General features: G+C 37.0%; 1 protein-coding gene and 1 long non-coding RNA gene across 2 annotated transcripts in view; one reads left to right on the top strand and one right to left on the bottom strand.

Annotated features, from left to right (window-relative positions):
• Positions 1-26,730, bottom strand: part of LOC127435624 (SH3 and multiple ankyrin repeat domains protein 2-like) — a 158,109-nt gene that overhangs the window by 47,638 nt on the left and 83,741 nt on the right. Inside the window, exons 14-17 of the mRNA XM_051689219.1 lie at positions 13,838-13,919; positions 11,047-11,049; positions 7,407-7,537; positions 5,461-5,585 (exon numbers count right to left, since the gene is read on the bottom strand). Of these exons, the coding sequence (XP_051545179.1) occupies positions 5,461-5,585; positions 7,407-7,537; positions 11,047-11,049; positions 13,838-13,919 (341 nt within the window). The remainder of the gene's footprint in view (positions 1-5,460; positions 5,586-7,406; positions 7,538-11,046; positions 11,050-13,837; positions 13,920-26,730) is intronic.
• On the top strand, positions 7,613-25,418 carry LOC127435625 (uncharacterized). Its single transcript, XR_007896258.1, has 4 exons — positions 7,613-9,207; positions 9,291-9,375; positions 24,704-24,759; positions 24,858-25,418. It is a non-coding gene; the product is annotated as an uncharacterized LOC127435625 (long non-coding RNA).

The raw sequence follows: 26,730 nt of genomic DNA, 5'->3' as shown, positions 1-26,730 counted from the left end.
AATTTTCTTTATTTATCACACATTATATATTTGCACATATACAGTGAAATTCTTCTTTTTCACATATCCCAGCTAGGCTGGGGTCAGAGTGCAGGGTCAGCCATGATACAGCGCCCCTGGAGCAGATAGGGTCAAGGGCCTTGCTCAAGGGCCCAACAGTGGCATCTTGGCAGTGCTGGGGCTTGAACCCCCGACCTTCTGATCAGTAACCCAGAGCCTTAACCGCTGAGCTACCACTGCCTCGCACACACACACACACACACACACACACACACACACACACACACACACACACACACACACACACACACACACACACACACACACACACACACACACACACACACACACACACACACACACACACACACACACACACACACACACACACACACACACACACACACACACACACACACACACACACACACACACACACACACACACACACACACACACACACACACACACACACACACACACACACACACACACACACACACACACACACACACACACACACACACACACACACACACACACACACACACACACACACACACACACCCCTTTCCATTTACCATCAGGCAAGTATCTGTCTAAAAACATGCTGGCAGAAAATTACTTACACAAATGAAGACAATTATAAATGTAAAAATAATAATGGCGATAATAATCACTGAAATATAAATCATGGTTTAAGGTGAACGTGTTTTTGTATTATTTTATGTTTTAATCACAGATGTATTGGCTGCAGAGTTGGTCACAATGCTCTGTGGAAATAAAGTGAACTGAACTCAAAACACCTCCTGAGCTGAGATGTCTGAGGTCATTTGCAGCACTCATAGACGATACTGTTCTTGCAACAAAAAACAAAACAAAAAATCAGAAGACAGAAACAAAGAAAGAGTGAGAACCTTTTAGATGCACATGTTCCACGAGACTGCACGCCTCCGTATCAGCGCATCATATATGCGCATAGACGGCTTTCTGTCATCTGTTCTTAATAATATAATAAAGTGTTTCTTCAAGTGCACGTCTGTGTCTCTATGGGCAAATAATAATAATAGCCTAATAATAATAATTATTTATTTTTTTTCACCCAATTTGGAATGCCCAATTCCCAGTGTGCTTTTAAGTCCTTGTGGTCACGTAGTGATTCGCCTCAATCCGGGTGGTGGAGGATGAATCCCAGTTGCCTCCACATCTGAGACCATCAACCTGTGCATCTTATCATGTGGCTTGTTGAGCACATTGACAGTTGACACTGGACAGATCCATGCCATCAACTGTGGCATCTGTGCTCAACTCACCATGTGCCCCACTGAGAATGTACCACAATATAGTGACCACGAGGAGGTTACCCCATGTGACTCTACCCTCCCTAGCAACCAGGCCAATTTGGTTGCTTAGGAGACCTGGCTGGAGTCACTCAGCACGCCCTGGGATTTGAACTAGTGAGCTAGCGAACTCCAGGGGTGGTAGCCAGCATCTTTTACCACTGAGCTACCCAGGCCCAATAATAATAATAATAATAATAATAATAATAATAATAATAATAATCATTTAATACATCAATGGGAAAACAAGCCAAATATCATCTTGACATCGTCAAAGGCATCAACTATTGGCGATCACTCTGACCATCGTCGATCCCCGAGATCATCGTCTGTCGGCACAACCCTAATGTGCATTTCTCTCTATAAATTAACAAAATGTTCAGACAGTCTCTTTGCTGGTTTTTCCGACACATTCAGGATCATTACCGCTTTTGCTGGTGTCACTGCGGCTCGCTTCGTGCGTGCGCTTCTAAAATTTAGATTTTAAAGGTTCATTATTACGGTTTAGTATTTCTCTGTAATGTAGAACAGTGTTAGCAATGTTACTTTCTTCCATTCTTCCTCAGCCCTGGAACTCAAACCATTTTCTGATGCCCCCCAATATATATATATATATATATATTTAATTAAATTAATATCATAAACCTGCGACTAGTCGACTAATGACTTAAATTAACACCTACTAGTCGACTAGGAAAATCTTTGGTCGGGGGCAGCACTAACTAATACCATCCCTAAAATCTAGAAAGCAGCCTATGTTCTTGCTTTATCGAAGGGTGGGGACCCTTCAAATTTAAACAACTCTCTACTCTTGCAAGATTCTCGAATCTCAAGTAAACTCTCAGTTGAAACAATCCTTGGCAAACAATAATATCTTAAGTGAAAGACAGTCTGGTTTTAGATCAGGTCATAGTACCATATCTGCAGCTATGTTGGTAACAAATGACATTATCAATTCCTTGGACAATGCCCTACTTGTTGATCTGTCAAAGGCATTTGATTCTGTTGACCATGAGCTGCTGTTAGGCAGACTCAGTGATGTCAGGTTGGGTGACAAGGCTATAGAGTGGTTTAAGAAATACCATGCAGATAGCACCCAGTGTGTATACACAGATGGACATAAGTCAAGCTTTTTGGAAATCTCTAAGAAAGTCCCCCAAGGTTCAATTTTAGCCCGTGTTGTTTTCTATTTTTATAAACCACATTGGGAGGGACATGTCTACAGCTAAAGTGCATCTTTATGCAGACGATATGATAGTCTACTCAGTTGCCTCTTCTCTGAACCAGGCTGTTGTTGATCTTCAGCTTGCTTTTCAAAAGCTACACGTCTTATTGTACGATCTTAAGCTGGTACTTAATGCTAAGAAAACCAAATTTATGCTCTTTTTTTAGAGCCTACTCCCAGACCTCAGATATTGTTGGCATTTATACTTCAATTGAAAAAGTATCATCTTATAAGTACTTGGGTATCTGGGTGGACGATAGGCTCTCTTTTAGAGTGCATACTGAACACCTAGTGAAGAAGCTGAAGGTTAGGCTGGGTTTTTATTATCGAAATAGGGCCTGCCTTAATTTAGCAGCTAGGAAAAAGCTTGTACAGGCTACATTCTTAAGTGTTCTAGATTATGGAGATATTATTTACATGCATGCTGCTTCCTCTGTACTTCACCGTCTAGACTCTGCGTATCATTGATCTCTTCGTTTTATAAGCAATTCTTTGTCTAGCACACATCATTGTGTACTTTATAATTTGGTCTCTTGGCCTTCATTAAGCTTAAGGTGACAGCATCACTGGTATTTTTTTATTTATAAAGCCATACAGGGAAAACTACCTCCTTATTTGTGCAATCCTCTGTCACTCATCAATAACTGTTATGATTCTCACTCCTCTAGATGGCTACACTACAGGGTACCCAGGATTTGCTCTGATCTTGGTAAAACAGCTTTTTCTTATTTTGTGCCATCTTAATCACTTTGTTAACTTGGGTGAATTAAAATCTTTGATAAAAAAAATGGTATGACTGAAGAGTGCAATTGCTATGCATAAGCTGGATTCTGTAATTGTAGTCCATTGTTTTTATTAATGTGTCTCATTTTTGTCTTATGTCTGTTTTTGTTGTGTTGATCTTATAACTTTTTTACCTTGTATGGTGTGACTTCTTGGCCAGGTCTCCCTCGAAAAAGAGATTTAATCTCAAGGGACTTCTTGGTTAAATAAAGGTTAATAATAATCTTTGGACATGCATTACACAGAACAACTTTTACTCTCAACAAGCAGTGAAATGATCTTGCTGCCGAACACTCCACCACAATACTACACAATCACCGGTAAATGAAATCTAAACATTTACCAGACATTTGCCAATATACATTTTAATCGCATAGCATGAAAATTGGTTGCTAATGTGAGCGATTTCCTCACATTGTAGTGGGGGTTTGCGCATAGAGTAAAAGATCAATCTTGGGATTTAAGAATCAATATCGAGATCATTTAAACGAAGATCGCGATGCATCAGAAAATCAATATTTTTACCCACCCCTAATTTCGAGTGGAGAATCTCTGATTTCATGAATGCATTCATCATTCATTATGTCAGTGTGTTACTGCATGATAATAAAGCACAAAAAGAAAGTGCGAAAATATTGGCATATCATTTTTGCCAATTATATTTGCATTTAATCTAAGCACAAACATGACTAATTCCCAGTTGTTTTAATGGAGTACCTGTGTTAACAAGCTTCAGATGTGTGCGCTTCTCATCTGTGTCACTTTATGTTGATATCAGGCACACTGAAAAAGTTCAGTGAACTTGTGCATGTGTCTATGTGCTTTTTCAAATTTTCAGATTGGACGGTTATTTCCTTTTAAAGCCGCACGTAACCGGCAAAGTTCAAAAATCTTCTTTTAGCACAGTGGTTGATTGACAGGTAGAACTTTCACCACACTCACTTGGACAGTCAAAATTCTATTATATATCCACAGTCATGTGTATACCATTACAATGGAATGCTACAGCCCTGAATGCCCAAGTACTTGTGAAACGAAAACAAGTATAGCAGATAAGAAAAGACTACGACGAAAATTGTACAATTCAGTTTGTCAGAGTGATGGATCTTTTCTAGCGCAACCTCTGCATATGAGCTCTATTTTGGAATCATGGGATTTGTAGAGCCCTAACAAGTGCATTTAAAGAGTTAGTTAACCCAAAAATTCACCCAACCTCATGTCATAAACCCAAATTACTTACTTTCTTCCATGGAATGAAAGTGAATGGGTACAGAAGCTATTAGTTCCTAATAGTATGCCTTAAGTCTTAAGGGGTTTGGAATAACAGAAAGGTGAGTAAATTATGACATAACTTACATTTTTGGGTGAACTGCCCCCCTTAATGTAATACCTTAGTTTACCCCAAAGCAATCCGGTAAAGGATGTTAATCCTATGTTCACATTTGAAATAGTCAATGTAAGCCCTTATCATGATACCTCTTGTCTGTCTTTGCTGCTTTTTTTGGCTTGACAGGTTACAGATCCAGAGTACTTCCGAGACATTAAAAATTTACAATATCCAATAAATGCAAAATCACTCTCAGACAACTGTATCAAATTCAGACCCGACTTCTACAAAGAGTTAGACTGATGGGTAATCTCTGGCCTGACATTTTCAACTTTTAAATGAATTCAAAGTGTTCACCTTACACCCTTTTTCATTAAAAATGAGATTAAAAAAAGATAAGCAAGATTGCCTGCGCAAAGGTTAGAAGTTTAAATGTAACCCAGACCAACGGCTCAAAGGACGAGACATCAGGAAACTGAGTTTTTGCACAAGACAGATCTCTATACCTTCACAGCTTTTTCCAGGAGTGCTCATCTCTCATTAAAGATGTCACCATGACCTTTCCTCATATTCACAAGCTCAGACTGTGCACAAACATTCTCCTGTTTGCACTAACGTGTGAATGATTCAGCGACTCAGCTCAAGATGAAGTTCAGACATCACTCTCTTCAGCAGACCTCTTAATCCCTTCACCAAACTGTAAAGTTGGTCTCAGAACTGCGGCAAAAATAAGCATCTACCTTTCAAGAAACTGTAAGCTTGTGGAAACCCAATCGTATGCTTACCTCGATGAGGAAGTCTCCAGTTCTCAAACCAGCTTTCCATGCCACCCCTCCTTCATCCACGGACTCCAGATACTGCAAAGCCGGAAAGGCTGGGGTCGGGGTAAACTCCTCAATGGGGGTGTCAGCTAAAGGTCCAGGCCGAGCCAGATAAGACAGAACCAAGGAGAGAGATTATAAAAATAAAAAAAGATGCAGGGCTAGGTTTTAGGGCCCAGGTTAAAAGCATAGTTTACCCAAAACTGAAAATTCTGTTATCATTTACGCACCCTCAATGTCGCTCGAAACCTGCATGACTTTCTCTCTTCCGCACAACACAAAAGGTGAATTTTTTAATAATATCCTAGCCATTTATTTATTTTTTTTTGCATTTAATGAATGTTGAATGAGGACTGGGGCTGTCAAACTGCAAAAATGTCAAAAAAAGAGCATTAGTGATCCATACATCTCATGCGTTATATTCCAAGTCCTCTTAGTCATGCAACAGATTTGTGCAAGGAACTGACCAAAATGTAAGTCGGCATCAGAAGACCTGGAATATAATGCATGAGTTGTACAGACCACTTTTATGATACTTTTATGGTGATTTTCTGTTTTTATTTTTCATTTTAGAGCTTGACAGCCATAGCCCTCATTCACATTCAGTAAATGGAAAATATTGGCCAGGATTTTCTTCAATAATTCACACTGTGAGTTTCACGGAACAAAGAAAGTCAAACAGGTTTGGAACAACATAAGGGTGAGCATATAATGAGAATTTTCATTTTTGGTAAAGTATTCTTTTACACCTAATCCTGGACTGCATTACATTTCCATTCAAGACGAAACATCTGAAATACAGTGTTTCTCAAGTCCAGGATTAAGCTTGATATTAGTCAAGACAAACTGACAATAACATGCTCTTACATGACGAGCACACACAGTAGAATCTGTTTTAATATATATGATGCTCAAATGGTGTGAAAAGTAAAATTCTTATGAAAATGAGTGATGTCAAGGAGTGCCTTAGTAACACAGTTGATAATGAATGAGGCTAAACAAGAGCATCTGGTCTGACGATACATGATGCAAGCTGCAATGCGTCCATCCAACCAAATCAAAAATGAATGCAGGAGTTGGGACGTTTATATAACCAGAGAAAATGCATGCATGGATGTCACCACTGACAGTGTGAGGAAAAGCACTGGTCTGGAGCCTGACAGAACAGAGGGCATCGCAAGAGCTGATGCAGAGAGCAGCCACAGTGCAGTACTCTCTACTAACACTCTAAACTCCTGATTGTAGAAGCATTGCAGTTGTGAATGGGGGCCTAGTGCAAACTAATTCTTGCTGTAGTTCTGCGAGTCACTGCATTGCATGAAGGTTTGTCATAGTCTATATAAGTGTCTTTAATGCATTTGCATCATTTGCAAGAGCTATAAAACATAGATTTAGTGTCTTGAGACACTTAAAGTGGACTGAAGTGGACTGTCAGAAAGCCCTCCAGCCAAAGTGCCAGAGCCCTAATGCAGTCCTCTGGCGCTGAATGTCCCCAGTGACAAACACAAGCCAAGCACATGGAGCAGGGAGTGGGTGGGGGCTGTTTACACTTCACATATTTGACAAAACCACTTAAATGCATTGCAAGCCAAGTAATGGAACCGCTGACACCGAGAGATGCACAAAAGGAGTTTGAACTTGCATTAATTCAGAAGTTCTTGACATGGATGCAATTCATGCAGCTCGAGCCACGCAGACACATGAAATCAAGTGTGAGTGATGACGCGTCAGTGATTGAAATAAACAAAAATGACGTGAGGTGGGTTAAAAAAGACAACACGAGGGAGGGACAAGAAATAGAGAGAAATGAACGACCAACACTGTTCAGTTCTCTCAGGGTGTGAAACATGAAGTGAGGAACAGCGTCGGAGACGACGATGGAGACGAGGGGTCCGTCTTTTTTTCCCTACCTTTCGCCCCTCGCAGCACGAAACCGAATCCCTCGTTATCCTTCTTCTGCAGCACGACCGTCTTTTCGTTGATAACGCAGTCGCTGTGGAGAAAATTCCGCGAATAACGACCGTTATTACAGCCTATCATCCTCATCATCGCCACCGCCGCGCGCGCGGAGTGATGCTTCATCCTAACAGGAATCGGCTGAGCGGAATTCATCATTTTTGCTATATGACGAGAGTTGTAACCGTTGAAAAACGCAAAGCCGACTTTATCTGTCGAAGAAGGAGCTGTGACACCGGTTAAGAAATGCAGGGCCCGGTCGCCGGCGAGATAGCGTGTCGTAAGCGCGAGACATAACCGCCAGATAAAGGATGAAATTCACCAGAGGAAAACATGAGCGGTAATCTTGGAGGAATGGGCATGGAGAGAGAGAGAGAGAGAGAGAGAGAGAGACGGTTTACAGTGCCACAGAGGAAGAGAGCGCGCGCGATAGAGAGAGGGGAAGAATGTATGCATGTGTGTGCGCGCGCATTGGCCTTTGATGAGCGCGCGACTAAAAATAATTCTATCTGTCCATTAAATGTAAACACGTTCTGCAATTCATTTCGGCGACAAATTATTTCTCTCTCTTTGATAGGCATTAGTTGCTCATAATCTTGTCCAGATACGTCATAGTTACATAATATAATGTTACTAAAAACCTTTCCGTCATTGACTATTTAAATCGGTTGCTTTGAAGGTTCCTGTGCTTGGTCCTAAAAGTTTTGTACCTCAGTGGATTTAAGGTCACTTGTAGTGAGAGATTTAAGAGAATATAAGCTGTTTCATTGGTCAATTTTTCCTAAAGGAGCAATATAAAACATACAAAAATTGGCTATTTCAATTTGTACAAGTTAAAGTCAGATTAATCAACATTTGTTTGCACTACAAATCTATGTTCTTATTGGAAGGTTACTCTGCAGCCTTAACACAAAGTATAAGAAGCTAATATGTGGATCAAAGATATTCAGTTGTGGTTGATGCACTCAGTAAATAATTATCAAATGGCCTGCCAAATGTCCTAATTTTTGATGGAGAATTGATTGAAAATGCATGTTATGTATTTTTTCCTTCTTATGTGTGAGAGACTGAGGGTCATCACTAGAAAACTACTCATTAGGCCAACATAGAACCATTATCTAAACATACTGTCCACCCACTTAATCAGACGTCTGAGTTCCGTAAGTATTTTCCCCATTCATTTTTTCCCATAGACTTTTCATAAAATCCTTCATAAAAGAGTTGTAATCCATGAACCAAACTAACCAGCTCTGAGGTAAATCACAACATCACAAACTTTGTTTTGAGGCAAAAAAGTATTAAAAAATCAGACAAAAAGAAAAAGGTACGAGACTGTGTATTTGCTGTCTTTCACGAGGTCATGAACTACAATCCCATGAAGCATTGCGAACGATGTAATTGAATAAAAAACTATGGGAATATATAAATTCTATATTCTATAATTCTAAAAGTTGATTATAAGTATAGAAACAATATATTTTATGTTTATTGCAAAATATTCAGATATGTACAAATAGATAAGTAGTTCAAGGGAGATGAGAGATGGGCTCGATTACGTCAATCACATGTGAGCGCACGGTCCCTCCGAGGCACGTTTTGCGGGATTTGGCTGCAGTTCTCTGACTGACCATAGGTAATGTAGTTGTTCACTGGGATTACCACTGTCAAACACAATTTAAAAAAAAGGAAGTTGAAATAACACAGATGGATGGCTTCAACGGCATATACCGTTGATGAACAACCTCAGAGCTCAAGGTAGGTCTGTCTTTAAAGGTTTATAAGTTATTGTAGAAAATCATTTTGTCCATGGAAAAAATTAATAGAATTCTTACTTCCAGAACCAGACTGTTGCGGTCTATTGAGAAGTGCAGTTTAACTGCCTGTGGTTGTCCTGAATGAAATTACATCATTGTGACACTAAAGGTGAGTCCCAAATCTCACACTTCTGCACTATTCTACGTCATTTTGTAGTGCAAGTAGTGCGAGTACAGTTGTGGCTTGCCTAATGTAGCGAAAGGGGCAAATTTACATGGCCACAATGCTGACCTTACAAAACAATTGTAAATAAAGGAAAATGTGGCAACTAGTTAAATGTCTGTGGAGACAGCACCTTACATATGTGACCCCACGCTGTGTGAATGTGTACATTGTTTGAGATACAAGTGCTGAAATTAGTTTGGCTAATGTGCTAAAGCTGGCGACAACACATTGTGTGCGTTTGAAATGTCACTTCCAGAGCTGAAAAACGGCGAATGCTTCTGTGTAGTAAAAAATGTTAGTGTTCCATTTGGGACGATACTAAACTTTGGAAAAAGTGCGTAATTTGGGATACAGCTTAAATGTTACCTCCTGCCTAGCACCATCAATATCATTTCCTAAAATACACCTCTCATGCAAGCAGATGATTTAAAGGAATATTCTTGGTTCCAAGATAAGCTCAGTCAAAAGCATTTGTGGCATAATGTTACTATAAATTACTGCAAAAATTCATTTCTACTCATCCCTCCTTTTCTTTAAAAAAGCACAAATCTGGGTTACAGTAAAGCACTAACAATGGAAGTTAATGGGGCTAATCCGTAAATGTTAAAATACTCACTGTTTCAAAAGTGAATGCCTGTTAACATGATTTTTGTGTCATAAAATGGCTTACTTAACTTTTCTGCGTAAAGTTATATCCAATTTTACAACTTTGTTGCTATGATGATGTAACGCTCTAAACCCTAAAACGTCTGTTAAAACAACTATTTAAACATCTTTACAGCTCAAAAAATACATGAGTTTTAACATGAGTTAATCTAAGTGCTTTTATAAAATTATATGCTTCATATTTCTGCCTTGAAACCTTCCAAAAATTGTCCCCATTCACTTCAATTGTAAGTGCCTCACTGTAACCTCGATTTTTGCTTTTTACAAAGAAAAGGAGGGACAAGTTGAAATTATTTTTGTGGTTATCAACATTATGCCACAAATGCTCTCGATTGAGCTTAACTTGTACTGAACCCGGCATATTCCTTTAACTGGAGTGTTTAACCTTTGAAGGCACAGAAGTCTACATTTAGACAAAATGGGCATCAGGCAGCATGACCAAGAAATCTAAAGACTGTGATAAAAAGCTGAATTTCAAGCAAATGCTTTCTTGAAATTGAAATGTTCTCTGTCTTTCCCTGAAGGACAAGAGGACTTACCATCTTTTAGATGGTGCGTTAAATCCAGTCGATGGCCTGGAAGTCAAGCCTGGCCACTGAATAGGTGCTGAACTGCTCAAACTGAACTGTCCAAGGCAGCTTTAACAAAGAGCTAGAGTTTCATTTACACTTGGTACATTGTCTTCATTCATATCAGCAAATGGGATTGCGGCCAGTGCCTTTTCATTTTAGTGCACCTAGTATCTTTACTGTGTCCTTAGAACTGATTAGACTTTCAAGATCTAAAGTAAAGTTAAATTCTCTAGAGGCTGTGTACAGTGGCTCAAAAGTTTGAATAATTCAGTAGCCTGAAATGCATTCCAATATCAATTAATAACCCCGTAAAAACTTCAGTTGTCATATTGATAAAATGGTCTTAACCAGTGACCACAAAATTTACTTACTTCACAGACTTAAACTATAATATAAAGTCTTATTGAAATTCTCAAATAGCTCAGAACTCAAAAGGCAGAGAGCTGACTCCTGAGGAATGATGCATGGTTGTCAAGGCAACATAATCTGCTTTGAAGGGACACTGTGGCGATGTCACAGAGCAACAAGGTCATTAATATCCTGGCCTGTTAGAACGGGCTCAGTAGCTGGGAAATATAATTTGTTCATAATGTATTTATACCTGTGTGGTATTTGAGTAAAGTGTTCTCATTCCAAATACCTCTTGTTGTCTGCAACTCAATACATTCAGACCGCCATCCATCATGGACCGGTTCTTATACTGTACTGTATATCAGTGCATGTTAGCTATTTAAAGGGATAGTTCACCCACTGATAAGAATTCTATCATCATTTACTCACCCTTATGTTTTTCCAAACCCATATGATATTCTTTCTTCATTGGTACACAAAAGGAGATGTTAGGCAAAATGTTAGCCTCAGTCACCATTCACTTTCATTGTATGGAAAAGAGATGCAACGAAGGAGAATGGTAACATTCTGCCAAATAGCTCTGTTTGTGTTCCAAGGATCCACTTAAGAAAGTAATATGGGTTTGGAACAACATGATGGTGAGTAAAAGATGATAGAACTTTCATTTTGGGATGAACTATGCCTAACTAAGACTAAATGATGTGTTTTTTACTCAAAATCGTAATTTGGCCGATTTCCATTCAGTTTGAATTAGAATCCATTGCTAATTTATTTATCATAAAATCAGGAGAAAATCATTCATTGTGTCTATAAGCAAGTCAATACATGCATCAAACTGATAACAAGGCCGAAGTGATGAACAGGTATCATACATGTATCTGTGACAAAGGACTAAGCACTAGAGCAAGTTCACCTAAAAGCACCCATGTCCCTCTGTCCGCCTGTCACTCAAGCTCCCTGCAGCAGGAAGTAGTTGACACTGCATTGCCATGGATTCTCTGTCTCCATGACAACCAGCTCAGAGCGAGGGGTGTGTCTGCTGGTTTGGAGTGCTGCCGGATGTGAGAGGATCTGTCTCTTTTTTTTTCTTTGGTCATTTTAGCACCCTGTTCCCGTTTGAAGTTCACGGTATAGCAAAAATAAGCTCTTTAGAAAAAAAAGTACCCTTAAAGGGATAGTTCACCCAAAAACGAAAATTCTGTCTTTTACTTATCAACATATGACTTTCTTTCTTCCATGGAACACAAAAGGAGATATTAGGCAGAATTTCTCAGTAACCATTGACTTTCATTGTATGGGAAAAAAGATGCTATGAAAGTGAAAGATGACTGAGGCTGTGATTCTGCCTAACGTCTCCTTTTGTGTTCCATGGAAGAAAGTCGTAGGAGTTTGGAACAACATGAGGGTGAGTAAATGATGACAGATTTTAAATTTTGGGGTGAACTATCCCTTTAAATAATCGAGAACCGGTGTATTGCTATCCGTCTAGACAGCCATTTCATTTTAGATTCATTATGAGCATCACCATGGGTGAGGTTGTGCCTTGCTAAATTAGAATCGTTTTTCAGCCACATAATCTGACATCATAATGTCATAGGGCTGATTTTTTAAAATGTCATCAACTTGTCTGCATGACGCAGTAACGACCCCAAGCTCAAGCTTTGCTTACATAACCACCCATTTAAAGAGAATTTTCACACTCTTCAAACCCTTTTTCCCCTGTGAATAACAATGTACTTGTGCAGCACTCTGTGTTAAATTAAAGTGAGGTGTCAAAGTTTTGGCAAATGATGGTTTGCATGGAAATCAATAAATAGATGGATGAGCAGGTAAACTTGATGAATCGCACTGCACTTTGATGGAGTGACATGAAAATAATTCACGCAAACTACCCACTGAGGAGTATAATAACGCAAATAAATAAATAAATAAATATTCTAAAAACGAAATTTACTAATAATACTTTGTTCTGTCTAATAAATATTGCCTTGGAATACACTGTACTACAACCATACCAGCAGTCTGCTGATTCAAACAAAATGTCTCACCTAAAATGACAATAGTATTTAAATGTCAAAAATCTCTCTGAAGCTGAGCTAATGTTTGTTGTAGTGGGGAAGATGTTAATGATTCTACACTAGAAAAAGTGTTACAATCAATTAACCTTTTGCCTGCAAGTGCCTTCAAAGGCTAGTGAGAGGCCAATCGGCTCATGAGAAGGAATTTAATGTATCACCTTCCATGAATAATTCACTATTGATCTTTTCCATCATCTTCTTTGCTTAGACTTTGTAGACTGATCATCCAGTAGACTCAAATTATTCATTTAGTGCAAGTAAATAACGAAATTTAAGAGGAGAATAAGAAAAATGTAACAATCTATTTAATCAATACATATTTTCTTATGATTTTTAAGGAAAACAAAGCGAATTCTGTAACCAAAATATTAGAATTGCTAAAATTAGTACACATAAAATTAGGTCAACAATGGAACTGTCATTTCAGTCAGTTTATTTCCGTTCAAGGCCCCGGACATCAACATAGCGGCTTTTAAAAAGGGAAGACGTATTTAAATTTGAACCTGCAAAATTCCGCATACTGAAAAATGGTTATATTCAAGACAAGGCTTAACATGACTGTATCTTTGTCTGAACTGCAAATATATATGTAATACAGAGCTCATTTAGAACTTACATGATGTAAGAAATGATGTCATATAAGAGAGACATTCTTGTTGAAGAACACTTTGATGAATTTGAATCTAACCTCACTTCCTAATATATAGTCAGGAATATTATGGAAATGTTTAATTTTACCTTGATGCATCAAAACTGTCATAAGATCCCACAGTGTAATGTCGAAAGAGCTTGCGTCTCTCTGATCGGTCCGCCCGGGCATCTGTGAAGACATATTCACAAACATTAACTTTAGATCACCGCAATTAGGTAATTTTTTAAAGTTGCATACTGCTTAGAATCTGTGCCACTTTCTAAATGCTATAGTCATTTTTATTTATTTATTTTATATATAAATGTAGGCTTCTTGTCTAAATTTTCTGGTGTGACCGTGTTCAAGAACTATCTTGTTAAACTTTAAAAGCTTAAAAGATCACAGTCAACATTATCATCACATTTACACTGAATGTAAAATGTGCAAAAAGAATAAGAAAGGAGGAACAGAATTTTTGAGAAAGACAAAAAAAACAAAAAAAAACAAATAATAATAAAAAAATGACAGTAGATGTGATGTGAGAATGTTATAAAAAGTTCCGTTACATAAAGGTATAGAATGTTTTTTTTTTTTTTAAAGCTGTCTATAGTCACAAATTGATCTTAATGTGTGCCACATGTCACCAAGTTCCAGGTGCCATTTTTTTAAACAAATTTAATCATTCAGTGAATGAGATCCCAACTGTGCTCTAGAAAATAAATAAATAAACAAACAAAGGTGGGTACAGTTCCATGAGCAAGTACCTTGACATGCAAATTGTTACAACTGAAAATCAATACCAGCATGGGGATTTAACACACTAAAATTATGTATTTCTCTGTCACACACAGAGCCACTCGAACAGCCTTGATGAACGCAGCTAGTGATTTTAGAGTGATTAAACAGTCAATCCAAAATAAACAGATTGCATAAAATAGCATAAAACAACGCAGGCCTGCTAGTGCTACAATAACTACAGCACCCTCCCCATTTTATTGCAACCTATAAAAAACCCTTTGGAAGACAGGGACCATTTGGCCCATAATGGAGCCAAACTAGACAGTCCTCAGAGAGAGCTCAGGAAGGCCAAATATTGACTGCGTTTTATGGAGGGAACGCTAAGAGCCAACAAAGCTAATGAAGAGACTTTTTTATGTGGCTGAGATTAATCGTCTGTGCGGCTCCACTCTTCAGATTAGCTGAACATCTCTAGGGAAAACGTTCATTCTAGGCCGTTCCCATGGCATCATGTTTGTTGCGCTTTATGGGAAGTTGCGTCACGATCAAGCTTACAACACCTACACAACCAGTCTTACTCATGTTTCAAATATGAAACAACTGTCCTTAAAGGGATAGTTCACACAACAATGACAATTCTCTCATGTTCCCCTCATGTTATTCAAAACCTGTATTACTTTTGTTTCCTCCGTGGAACACATAGGAGACATTTTAAGAATTTTGATGCTGCTCTTTTCAATACAATGAAAGTGAAAGGGGACTGAGGAAGTCCTTAAAAGAATATTCTGGGTTTAATACAAGTTAATCAACAGCATTTGCAACATAATGTTAATTACCATAAAATATAATTGTTTTCATTAAAAAAAAGCAAAAATCCAGTAAGGCACTTACAATGGAAGTGAATGGGGGCCAAATACTCTCTGTTTCAAATGTTTAGCCACAAGACAGAAACAATATGCATGTTAACATTATTTTAGTATGATAAAATCACTTACGTTTTCTGTGTAAAGATATAGCCAATTTTACAACTTCGTTGCCATGACGATGTAATGACAACAAACCCTAAAACCCTTAAACAGTTGTAAAAATGACAGTTTAAAAACATTTACATTTCAAATAATACACAAGTTTTAACAGAAAAATGTATGTAAGTGCTTTTATAAAATTATAAGCTAACATTTCTGCCTTTAAACCCTCCAAAAATTGGCCCCATTCACTTCCATTGTAAGTGCCTCACTGTAACCTCGATTTTTAATTTTTAACAGAAAAGGAGGGACGAGTCGAAATTATTTCCTGTGGTTATAAACATTATGCCACAAGTACTGTTGATGGAGCTTAACTTGTACTGGACCCAGAATATTCCTTTAATATTATTCCTTGTTACTCTAATACTGCGTAACATCTCCTTGTGTTTAATGAAGAAAGTAAATCATACAGGTTTGGAAACGACATAATGGTGAGTAAATGATGAAAGAATTTAAATTTTTTGGTGAACTATCCCTTTAAGGGCAGTTTAAGTGATGACAATAAAGATCCATTTCCTAAATAACAGTGCTGAGCTGCAACCAACTGTACAAACACATTATTTATTCCTTAATAAGTTTCTTATGGAGTTTGTTCTTTGCAGGCTGCAGCTTCTGAAACAGCACCATTAGTATTGTCCTCTGCGTTTCTGTTGATACATGATGATATCAGTAGTCAGGAGGCTGCGTGGGATTCAACACTTTCCCCTTCCAACCTACTCACTGGTTAGCTGTTAAAGTTACAGAAGCTCAATTCTTTGTTGTGCTGAAACGTTTTGATATGCAAACAAAAGAAGGTTTAGATTCAGTGTAATTCTACAGAGACAATCTGTATGACTGCTATTATAAGATGACCTTCCAATATGTCTGTGTTTTTTAAAGTATAAAAACGCTCTAATCCAGATTGTGCTAAAATGTACGTCAAAATGCGACCATCTAATGGATTTAGGTTAAATTAGTGAATAATATTAATGAGTTTAATAGTTAAATAGGCTTTAATAGCTTTATATTTTAAATATTAATCATGACTCTTTCTAAAAGTAAGCAATTCATGCACTAAGTATTAACTTTTACTTGGCAGATACTTGGAAATGAATGAAATCACATAATATTGCAGTCAAACAGAACATATTATACATCAAACAAATAGATCAAAACCGAATCGTTTGGGTGTGCAAGTGAATCCTCACATTCTGAGTTTGATGTTACCATTTATAGATGTGTTTTGTCAGGTTGTACATAATCCAGCTTTGAGCAATACCAGATTTTATGTACATGAATCTTTCAGTATTATATAAGAGCATTTTGCAGTAGACTTTAGAGAAGATTTTAATATAAAAAATATCTACATTATAATTAACTAGATTAGGTTTAACATGGGTTGCTGCCATCTTTCCATCTCTCTTTTTATTTCTCTTTCTCACATCTTAATTGAACACCCTGACAGTTTTCTTCAGCAGCTGTGTCTTCTTTCCAACAAAAAGCTTTCTGGCACACACACACAGAGCCACACGTACTTGAAACAAGCGTTGTTCCTCCATGGACAATGTGAGAAAAAAAGTCTATTGGACATGAGGGTGAGCAGTGATGACAGCTGCTACAACACTGGATTTCAAATCACCAGGGGTAACTAGCTCTGGGGCTCACTTGATACATTTTGTAAAGATAGTAAACGGCAGTAAGTAAGACTTGAATGAGAACACAAAAACTTTTATGGTAGTGAAAGCCACGCAGGATTTAAGGGATAGATCTTCCAAATAAGAAGATTCTGTCATGATTAGTCACCGTCATGTTGTTTCAAACCCATACGACATTCTTTCTTTAATGGAACAAAAAAGGAGATGTTAGGGAAAATGGCTCAGTCACAATTAACTTTCATTGTATGAAAAAAAAAAAAAAGTAAACAGTGACTGAGGTTAACATTCTTCTTAGACAGGAAGTCACTCATGTTTAAAACTACATGACTTAAATGATGACAGAATGAACTACCACTTTAAATAATTTCTACAATATTCTGCCAATCAATAATGAGGGTTTACAAACCCCACGACTTGAATACAAGTTCAATAAAAATGTTTTATGCTGATTTTGCACTATTTATCTTTCATGTCAAAGCTGAAAAACAACGAATAAATGAATAAGATCTTTAAAAAATGATCACAAGACCACAAATTTTCCTGGATAATGTCATTATTCTTTACAAGGCTCTGGAACGGACACAGTATAGAGTTTATATAAGTCATTCGAATGTAAAAAGTGACCTCAAAACTTCAAAAAACCTTTAACTGAAAAGATATATACAAAAGTCACAAGATATTCAGCAGTTACCTCAAGTTACCTTGAGGACAAACTATTTTGCACTGCTAGAAAATTAACATGCTACTGCAGAGCATTCAGCTTCATTTGATCTTAATCACTTATACTGTAATTAGCGATCAACAACAGACTCCAATAATCTTTCGTACACAAATGCCCACATTCACAATATCTCCCATCAGCGCAGAGCAAAACATAAAATTACTAGTCATAATTCATCACAAACCTTGTCAGTTTTCCACATCATCCCATCAACATACCTCCAAAATGAACCTTCTTTCTGGATCTACTATTATCATCCATTGGTCCTCTTTATAATTCAATCATCAATCCCAGAAACACTCAATTCTGCCTGAGGGGCGGTTGCCACTTTTCTCGAACCCTCAGGCCCTGACGCCTAACTTCCCATCTCCCAAAACTCTCGTGTCTCCTTGTGCGCCCAGGTGAGAACTGACCATCAGCACCACACACATGGATAAGAGAACTGTGGCATTGAAAAAGATTGTATGTATGCACTGTTATCAGTGCCGTGAGAGGGAGAGAGAGTGTGTGAGAGAGGGAAAAAAAGCCACAAAAAGAGGAAAAAAATCTTACCAAGGCCCACTCCTTAGCAACAGGGTTTATACAGTGTAGAACATGTTTCCATGGAAATATATCAATCAGGGATGTGCATGAGTGTTGCACGGAAAGGTTCAAGAGACTTGTGGAGAATACTTGTGCTATTACTAACCAGCCAATGCTGGTTTAACGGTGAGAGATTTTTGAATATTGCATTGGATACATTTTAAATGGGAAACCCCTTCAACTTTCTGAGCTATCCAGGGGCATATGTATGGGAATGTGATCAATTCCGACCACTTCTTGGATTTCGGTTAAAAATAAGTAAAAACTGATTTATGCAACACTCTTCAATAGGAGTGATTACAAATAGCACAGAGAGCATCGCCATGGCAACAGAGTGACGCTTTTCTAAATAAACGCTGTCCTTGCCACTCTTCTCTAACATAAAAACAACTCAATTTTTTTCAATTCCAATGAGTTCTTGTGACATGCACTGTAGTAGCAATGGATTTCAAGGCGACCGTTTTGAATGCCAGCCAATGGCTCCCATCACAACTGAGCATTTCTCACCTCTTCACACCGCAGTCCTGCTCCTTTACCAACACTAACAAACATGGATGAGATTCAAAATGCATCAGGTGACACCTAGACCAAACATAGCAAGCATTTTCACCTCAGATTACTGCTAAAATTTATGGAAATTGATCAAGCCAATTACTTAGACATAACACTGCAAACAGAAGGAATAAAATGATATAAAAAACAAAAGACCCACTTTCACCCCGAATACGGATTTTGCTCATCAACTATGCAAGAATAATTTGAACATACCAAAGTGATCTCATGAAAATGACATGACTGTGGCAACATTTTTGTAAAATAACAAAATGACAATGTGCAATGATCCACGTATCGCGGCAGATCTGAGGTGAAATGTCCACTGTGTGGTGCTAAAAACGAATTAAATGTTTTTTCCAAACAGATGAGGTTTTTAAGGTTAATGCTCAATCAAGTTTTAAATTAGAGGTCGACCAATAGTGCATTTTGCCAATACCGATAACTAAGTTGGTGGGAAAGGCCCATAACCGATTAATCGGCATATAGTTTTTCAAATTAATTTATAGAATGTAAAAAAAAACAAAAAAAAAACAATTCTTATTCTTTCTTTATTATGGCAGGCAAAGACAAAGAGTCCAACATGAATAAAATCCCAAATGCAGTTTTTTGTTCAACCAAAATCCTAATAATAACCAGAAAAAATTAAGATTTGGTGCATAACGCTTTTAAGAATAAACAAGCCTGAAACACACTGGGGATTCTTATTTTGAAATGACTACATGATGAAAAAACTATCAGCAACTATTGACAGATTTTTGCAGATAACCGATAGTTCCAAAAAGCAACTATCGGCACGATTAATCTGTAAAACCGATATATCGGTCTACCTCTATTTTAAATCAACAAAACCTACCTCCCTACCCTAAACCTTAAACCTAAACCTAACCAATAGTGTCGTAAAAAGCAAACGTGAGATGAAAAACGCATTTGGTGAAACAACCACGACAGTGAATAAAAGTAATTGTTGTTGTAGCGCCTACATGTGATATGTAAAAAGAATTAGTTATGGTTATGTGATTCCAGGTTGAGACCAGGTAACAATGTTTAAAGGTAGTGTCATTTTTTCAATGTTATGTAAAAGGTTACTTTCAATAATTGCTACAACCTAGTCCCATAGAATTAAAGTTTCTATAACTACATTTCTGCAAACTAAGTTTTACATGCTGCTTTCTACATTTTGCTGCAGATTCCTGGTGAAATTAACACTAGAGGCGCTACAACAACTGTGCTTTATATTTACTTTCACACAAATCACGGGTACTATAGCTGTTTATGACTGTATAAACACATATTTTTTGCTCTATTACTATTAAGTGTTAATATATCAAAACACTTTAACTCTAACGCATAATTTGAAAAACAATACATTTTAACGCTTGTATTACAGACCCACTTACATTTACACACTTATTCCAATGTGATTAACTTGCACTTAGCTCACCTGATGGACTTTGGACTCGGAGACTGAGCTTCAAGCCCAGCCAAGCATGCTCAAAACGAAAGTGAAAGTGAAGTGAAAGTACCATAGAAGCGACACAAAATGACGTGATTGCTTCAGTTAATGTCCTTTTAATGTTGAATTTGCTTTTACAATACTATCGGTTAGGTTTAGGTGTTGGTTTAGGGTAAGGATGTCTGTTTTGTTCACCTCTCATTTTTTATTTATTTATTTATTTATTTTTTAAACATTATTGGTTAGGTTTAGAATAAAGATTTAGGTTAGGGAGGTAAGTTTTACTCATTAAAACATCCTTGTCTGATTACAACATAATTTCACTCAATTTTGGGGCCCCCACTGGACATTTCTCTGGGAAACTGCAGCCAAACATGTAATGAAGCACATAATTTTGATTTGCAAAATTTTTGCAATTGTCACATACATTTCATGAGATCAGGCTGATTACCTCTATCCCTTTCTCCAATCGCATTATATGCAGAGACAACTCTAAGTAAGCCATTCGTAGGTTGATCCTCCAAAAATTGTAAACAATGTGGCACTATCAAAACATTGCTAAACGTTTGTTTGAGCATCCTGTCCAGCCCTACATAGCAAAACTGGATCAACCAGTGGTGTGAGTTTGGGGCAGCATTATTTGTTTGGCAGACAACAGTGGTGTTCAGTTTGAAAACAGTCATTATTTTTGAAATTACGTTAATAAATCACTTCACCATAAAAATCACTGTATTGCATACTATGCTACACCAAAATAACCTTAAGGCAAATGTCATGTTCTATCACATGACGAGTAAACTTAGATGTTACAGTCTGAGAGCTGAGTCAGCCATACTCTTTCTTCCAGCTCGGACAATGAGTAACATTGGCCAAAGCCTCTTGGCCAATGACAGCTGTCGTTTGCCACACTTCCATTCTGTGTGCCACATGCTGTCATGAGCAGCTCTCCTCAATGCTTCCATTTGCTACATTTAGCTGCCAATTACTGTCTTACTGTACATGGTCACATAGCCACAACCATCTGGACTACTGCAGAGATTAATGTTTGTGAAATGAAATTCACAATTTTTTTTACTAAATTGTGAATACTGATTAACAACAGGATTCAGATTTGAATCAGTCCAATAATTATGTTGTGTGTAATTGTGTCACAGGAGTTACATTTTTCCCACAATTTTTGACCAATGAATTTTCATTATTATGATTGTTATCATGATTTTAACTCAGTCAGTCAGATTCTGACAGATTCGCTAATATGTCAGTGAGTGCCATTTAGAGGTAGACCGATATATCGGTTTTACTGATTAATCGTGCCGATAGTTGCTTTTTGGAACTATCGCTATAGGCAAATTCTGTTGATAGTTGCTGATATTTTTTTCTTCATTTAGTCATTTCAAAATATGAGTCCCCATTGTGTTTCGGGCTTGTTTATACTTAAGTCTCGCGTTATGCACCAAATCTTTTCCTGGTTATTATTGGGATTTTGGTTGAACAAGACACTGCATCTGGGATTTTATTCATTTTGGACTCTTTGTCTTTGCCCATCATAATTAAGAAATAATAAGATTTTATTTGTTTTTTTTACATTGTATAAATCAGTTTGAAAAACTGTTGGCCGATTAATCGGTTATCGGCTTTCCCCACCACCTTAGTTATCGGTATCGGCAAAATCCACTATCGGTCAACCTCTAGTGTCTTTACATGCACGATCTGACACTAAATTATGCTTAATTAGCCAACAATCATGTGTAAGGTCATGTAAACGCCATTACCCCAATTTAACTTTGCATGTATGTAAACAAATGTATCGGCTTATCCAATGTGCGCAAGTGTTGTGCGCATACTTGTTTACATTTAGATGTCAAAAGCAGAGAATATGCTGATGATTTTAAGTTTTATGTAAACATGGCTTCCTTGCATTGTCAGAATTTTTATCACGTGTTGATGTGCATGTAAACACGAATTCATGCAAGTTTTACTCTACCTGAAAAGCAATATGTGGTGTAAATATTTTACAGCAGAGCATAACTACAAAAAAAAAGTGTTTTTTTTTTTTCAGGTTTTTCATGACCATAGAAATTCTGTACTCATGATGGAATATGTCTTTATATGATGCAAAATGTATATGATCAAAAGCCTTTTTATTGTTACAGTTCTTCATTTGGTTCATTGGAACTGGATCAGGGTCGGTTTCAAAGAAGAAATCCTCTAAACATCTCTATGACACATGCACCACACACACACACACACAAAGACACTTATAGGGCTGAGAAAAACACAGTAGTCCTGCTGTGAGGGCCTTTTATATGTTAATGACTGTCAATTGTGAGTGAAAGGTGTTAGGTGCTTCAAGCTTGCTGTGTTTTCAGAGTACAGGGGAAGGCAAATAACTGAAAGTTTGGCTTATTGTCCACTACAGCAAACTACATTACTGTACAGACAAACATGCTAAAATAAACACCCTGAAATGAAAAATTGTTAACAAAACAGTGGTGGTATTTAACTCAATAATAACTACATTTTATTTTACTTGACATTTTTGACAGATATTACAGAAAAAACTATGATTTTAAAATGTATTTATATTTATTTATTTTTTTGTTATATACATTTTCAACACATACACTGTTACAATTGTGCTGACATAATAGTTATATTAAATGGCTTATGGATCATTCATAACAACTACCTAAAATATTTGGTCAATAGCCATGATCACTTGGTCAAGAAATGTCAACAAAACTGTATTGCAGAAAATCATATAACAGTTTATTACAATATATATATATACACACTACCGGTCAAAAGTTTTGAAACACTTGCCTGAAATGTTTCACATGATCTTAAAAATCTTTTGATCTGAAGGCGTATGCTTAAATGTTTGAAATTCGTTTTGTAGACAAAAATATAATTGTGCCAACATATTAATTTATTTCATTATAAAACTAAAATTTAATTTAAAAAAAAGTTTTTGAAATTGATGACTTGGACCAAATAATAAAGAAAAGCAGCCAATAAGTGTCCAACATAGATGGGAACTCCTTCAATACTGTTTAAAAAGCATCCCAGAGTGATACCTCAAGATGTTGGTTGAGAAAATGTCAAGAGTACATGACTGCAAATTCTAGGCAAAGGGTGACTACTTTGAAGATGCTAAAATATAACACAGTTTTGATTGATTTTAGATTTTGTTTAGTCACAACATAATTCCCATAGTTCCATTTATGTTATTCCATAGTTTTGATAACTTTACTATTATTCTAAAATGTGAAGAAAAAAATTATAATAAAGAATGAGTAAGTGTTTCAAAACTTTTGACCGGTAGTGTGTGTGTGTGTGTGTGTGTGTATATATATATTTCATTTTATTTTTTTTTTACAAAGTACGAGTACTAAAGAAATTGAATGCAAACAGTTTAATCTGTCCAATTAAAAAGATTTACTGTACAGTACAATAGTAAAACAAAATAAAGAAGTTAATAAATAAAAAAATAAAATAAAAATAAAGTAATAAAGGCAGAAGATAAAGTTAACCACCCCCCCTGTTGTTATAAAAATAATCTCCATAAAATCTCTTCGTCCATAAAAAAACAACAATATGAAAACTTTAGGGATCATATAGGCCAACCATTGTGCAGAGTGGTATTACTACTGATACCTTCTCTTTTGTCTAATGGCACTTTTCCACTGCACATTGCGCCGCCTCTACTGCCATGACATCATCTTAAACGCAACACAAACATTACTGACCATAAACAATAACATGACCACTAGCTGTTAGCTACTAGCTCATTGTGCTGCATAAAGCAGTTGTTGCATGGTGATTTTACACAAGTGTAACAGTGAAATTGGCCTGGTTGTTTTAGAAGCAAACTCTCCAGTAGCTGGTCAACTAAATAAAGTGAAGCTTTCAAGCAAAATATAGAGTTAATGTAACAAAACGTACCATCCTCCATCGTGGACTCCAACAACCCCGAGTTCAGGGCACTCTCCCTCCCATTGCTCGCCAGTCTATTGCCATAGATAGCGTCCATTTGGTCGAACCACTTCCACTTTCTTCTGTTTGAACCACTCCAGCTGTTGTGGTCCTTGATGGTTATGTAGTCACTTTTAAGTTTTTTTAACTTTTCCCTACACTGTTGGTAGGTAGCCGTGTGCGGCCAACAGCTGAGACACTTCCTGAAAGACTTTTTCGTTTCGTGTAATTTCGTTCATAACTAACGAGAGGAATGTCTGCACCTAGTTTATGATTCCTCTTTTCCACAGAACAATTTTTTCCTCACGTGACCAGACTCAACTCATCCTCTGAGATTATACAAAAGGTAACATTTAAACTGTTGTTGCAATCTTTTAATATCCATTTTTATGTTGATTTACCTATTCAGTCTTCTGTTACTAACAATATTTTATGTCTTTTAAGTGTACTGCAAGACTTATAATGAGACTATGAAGAAGAAGTTTTCCTACTTTCATCCTGGAAAAGGCAGAGCTGAGAAACTAAATCAAGATTGTGGCAAAGGGAGAGAAGACTAAATTTTAAATCTTTTATACAGTTGATGTATCTTTTTTTTTTTTAATGCATATGTTGTTAGGAGTTCTTTAAGTGGGTGTTTTCAGTGGTTAAATGATTGTTATGTTTTGCAGTTGCTGGAGACCAGGTTAACAGAGACAGACACAGGCGTATTTTGTATTCCGTTGACATGATGTCTGATGAAGAAGATGGTGTTGTCTACAGGAGGCCAGTGTGAGTTGTAGAACACACAGCTTTGAGAAGCTCTGTTCCAGGAGCTACAGAACAGACTTGATGCAGACCCACACTATACTGGGAACTAATCACTTGTGTGATGACAAGTGACAAAGTCAGATGCCAGTTCATTTACTGAACTCTATTTGAAGCATCACAATGTGTTTCAGATTTTTGTATATTTTATTATAGTTTAGTTTGTATATTTCACGTTTTCTTTTTAAATAAAGATCTTTTAACCAAGTTATTGTCTCAGCATATATGTTGTGTCAACATTGTTTAAAGGCCTTTAATAAGAGGCATAAGCTAAATGCTGTTTTGGATTTGGTGAGCTAAATTTTAAGTTTAACCAATAAAATTAAAACCAATGCATGCAGCTGTCCAATAGCTGTCAATAATTAGGGATGTGCTAAATAAATTGTAACCAATAAAATGAAAGCCAGTGTATGCAGTGACCCAATGGTTGTCAAGATTTAAGGTTAGGTTAAGTTTAAGGGCAGCCAGTCTAGTTTGAGATAAATGACCAGTAGGTGTGACCATTTAATCTAGAAGGTGAGAAATACAAATGTGACTCAGGTGTGAAAAAGTCTCCTGTATATAATCAGATGTATACGGGCATGTGGAATTTGAGGCTCTGGGCCAGTAGATTTCTGAATACGTCCGAAATACAGCGGTTTATACAGGAGTCTACTGGTCCGGATACAGCTCTTTTCATGCAGTGTGCACTGATGTGGAAGGCATTAATTTGGCCCAAAATAACAACTCTCAACAGAATGTTGCCCCTGGCCCCTTCTGCCAATTTGCACAGAGAATGTTGAGTGCACACATACCAAAGCAACACAAAGCCAATGATTCTATTAACAACTAAAAACAAACTACTGCTATACTCTCTTATTTCGATATAATACACAAATTCTCAGGTGCTTATTCATACTGATAGTGACAAATGAATGCAAGCATTTGATCTGAGAGGTGAACATGTTTATATTGTGGCCTAGTTGCAAATGAACACTAACTGAATTATCAGCCCGCTATACCCGCAAGGCTCCTCACATATCCTGGGGTTTATCAGAGCAATGGAGAAAGACAATGTAAGAAAGAGACAATAAGAAGATGAGAAAGAATGCTTTCTTCTTCACCACATGAAGAGTTTCTCCATTGCATAAGGTTTGCACTTCATAAATGATAATTCACAAGCTGCTTAAAGAGATAGTTCACTCAGAAATAAAAATGCTGTCATCCTTTAGTCACCTTCATGTCAACTTTTTCTTCAGTTGAATACAAACAGTCAAGTCATTTTTATTTGTATAGCGCTTTTCACAAAACACGTTTCAAAGCAGTGTTTACAGAAAATCATGCATTAACAGAAAATGAAACTGTAACATCTATAGTCTTAGAGTCATCATTGTGTAGTTTGATTAAATATGATTGTAAATTGTGTATAAAAATAAATAATTAAATAATAATTGTATTTAGAACGCCAGTGAGCAAGCCGAAGGTGACTGTGGCAAGGAACACAAAACTCCAGGAGAAGTTTAGCGGAATGTTG

This window comes from Myxocyprinus asiaticus, chromosome 46 (assembly GCF_019703515.2).
Source record: "Myxocyprinus asiaticus isolate MX2 ecotype Aquarium Trade chromosome 46, UBuf_Myxa_2, whole genome shotgun sequence".
In the NCBI taxonomy this organism is placed as follows: domain Eukaryota; kingdom Metazoa; phylum Chordata; class Actinopteri; order Cypriniformes; family Catostomidae; genus Myxocyprinus; species Myxocyprinus asiaticus.
This window is presented reverse-complemented; position numbering and strand designations above follow the sequence as displayed.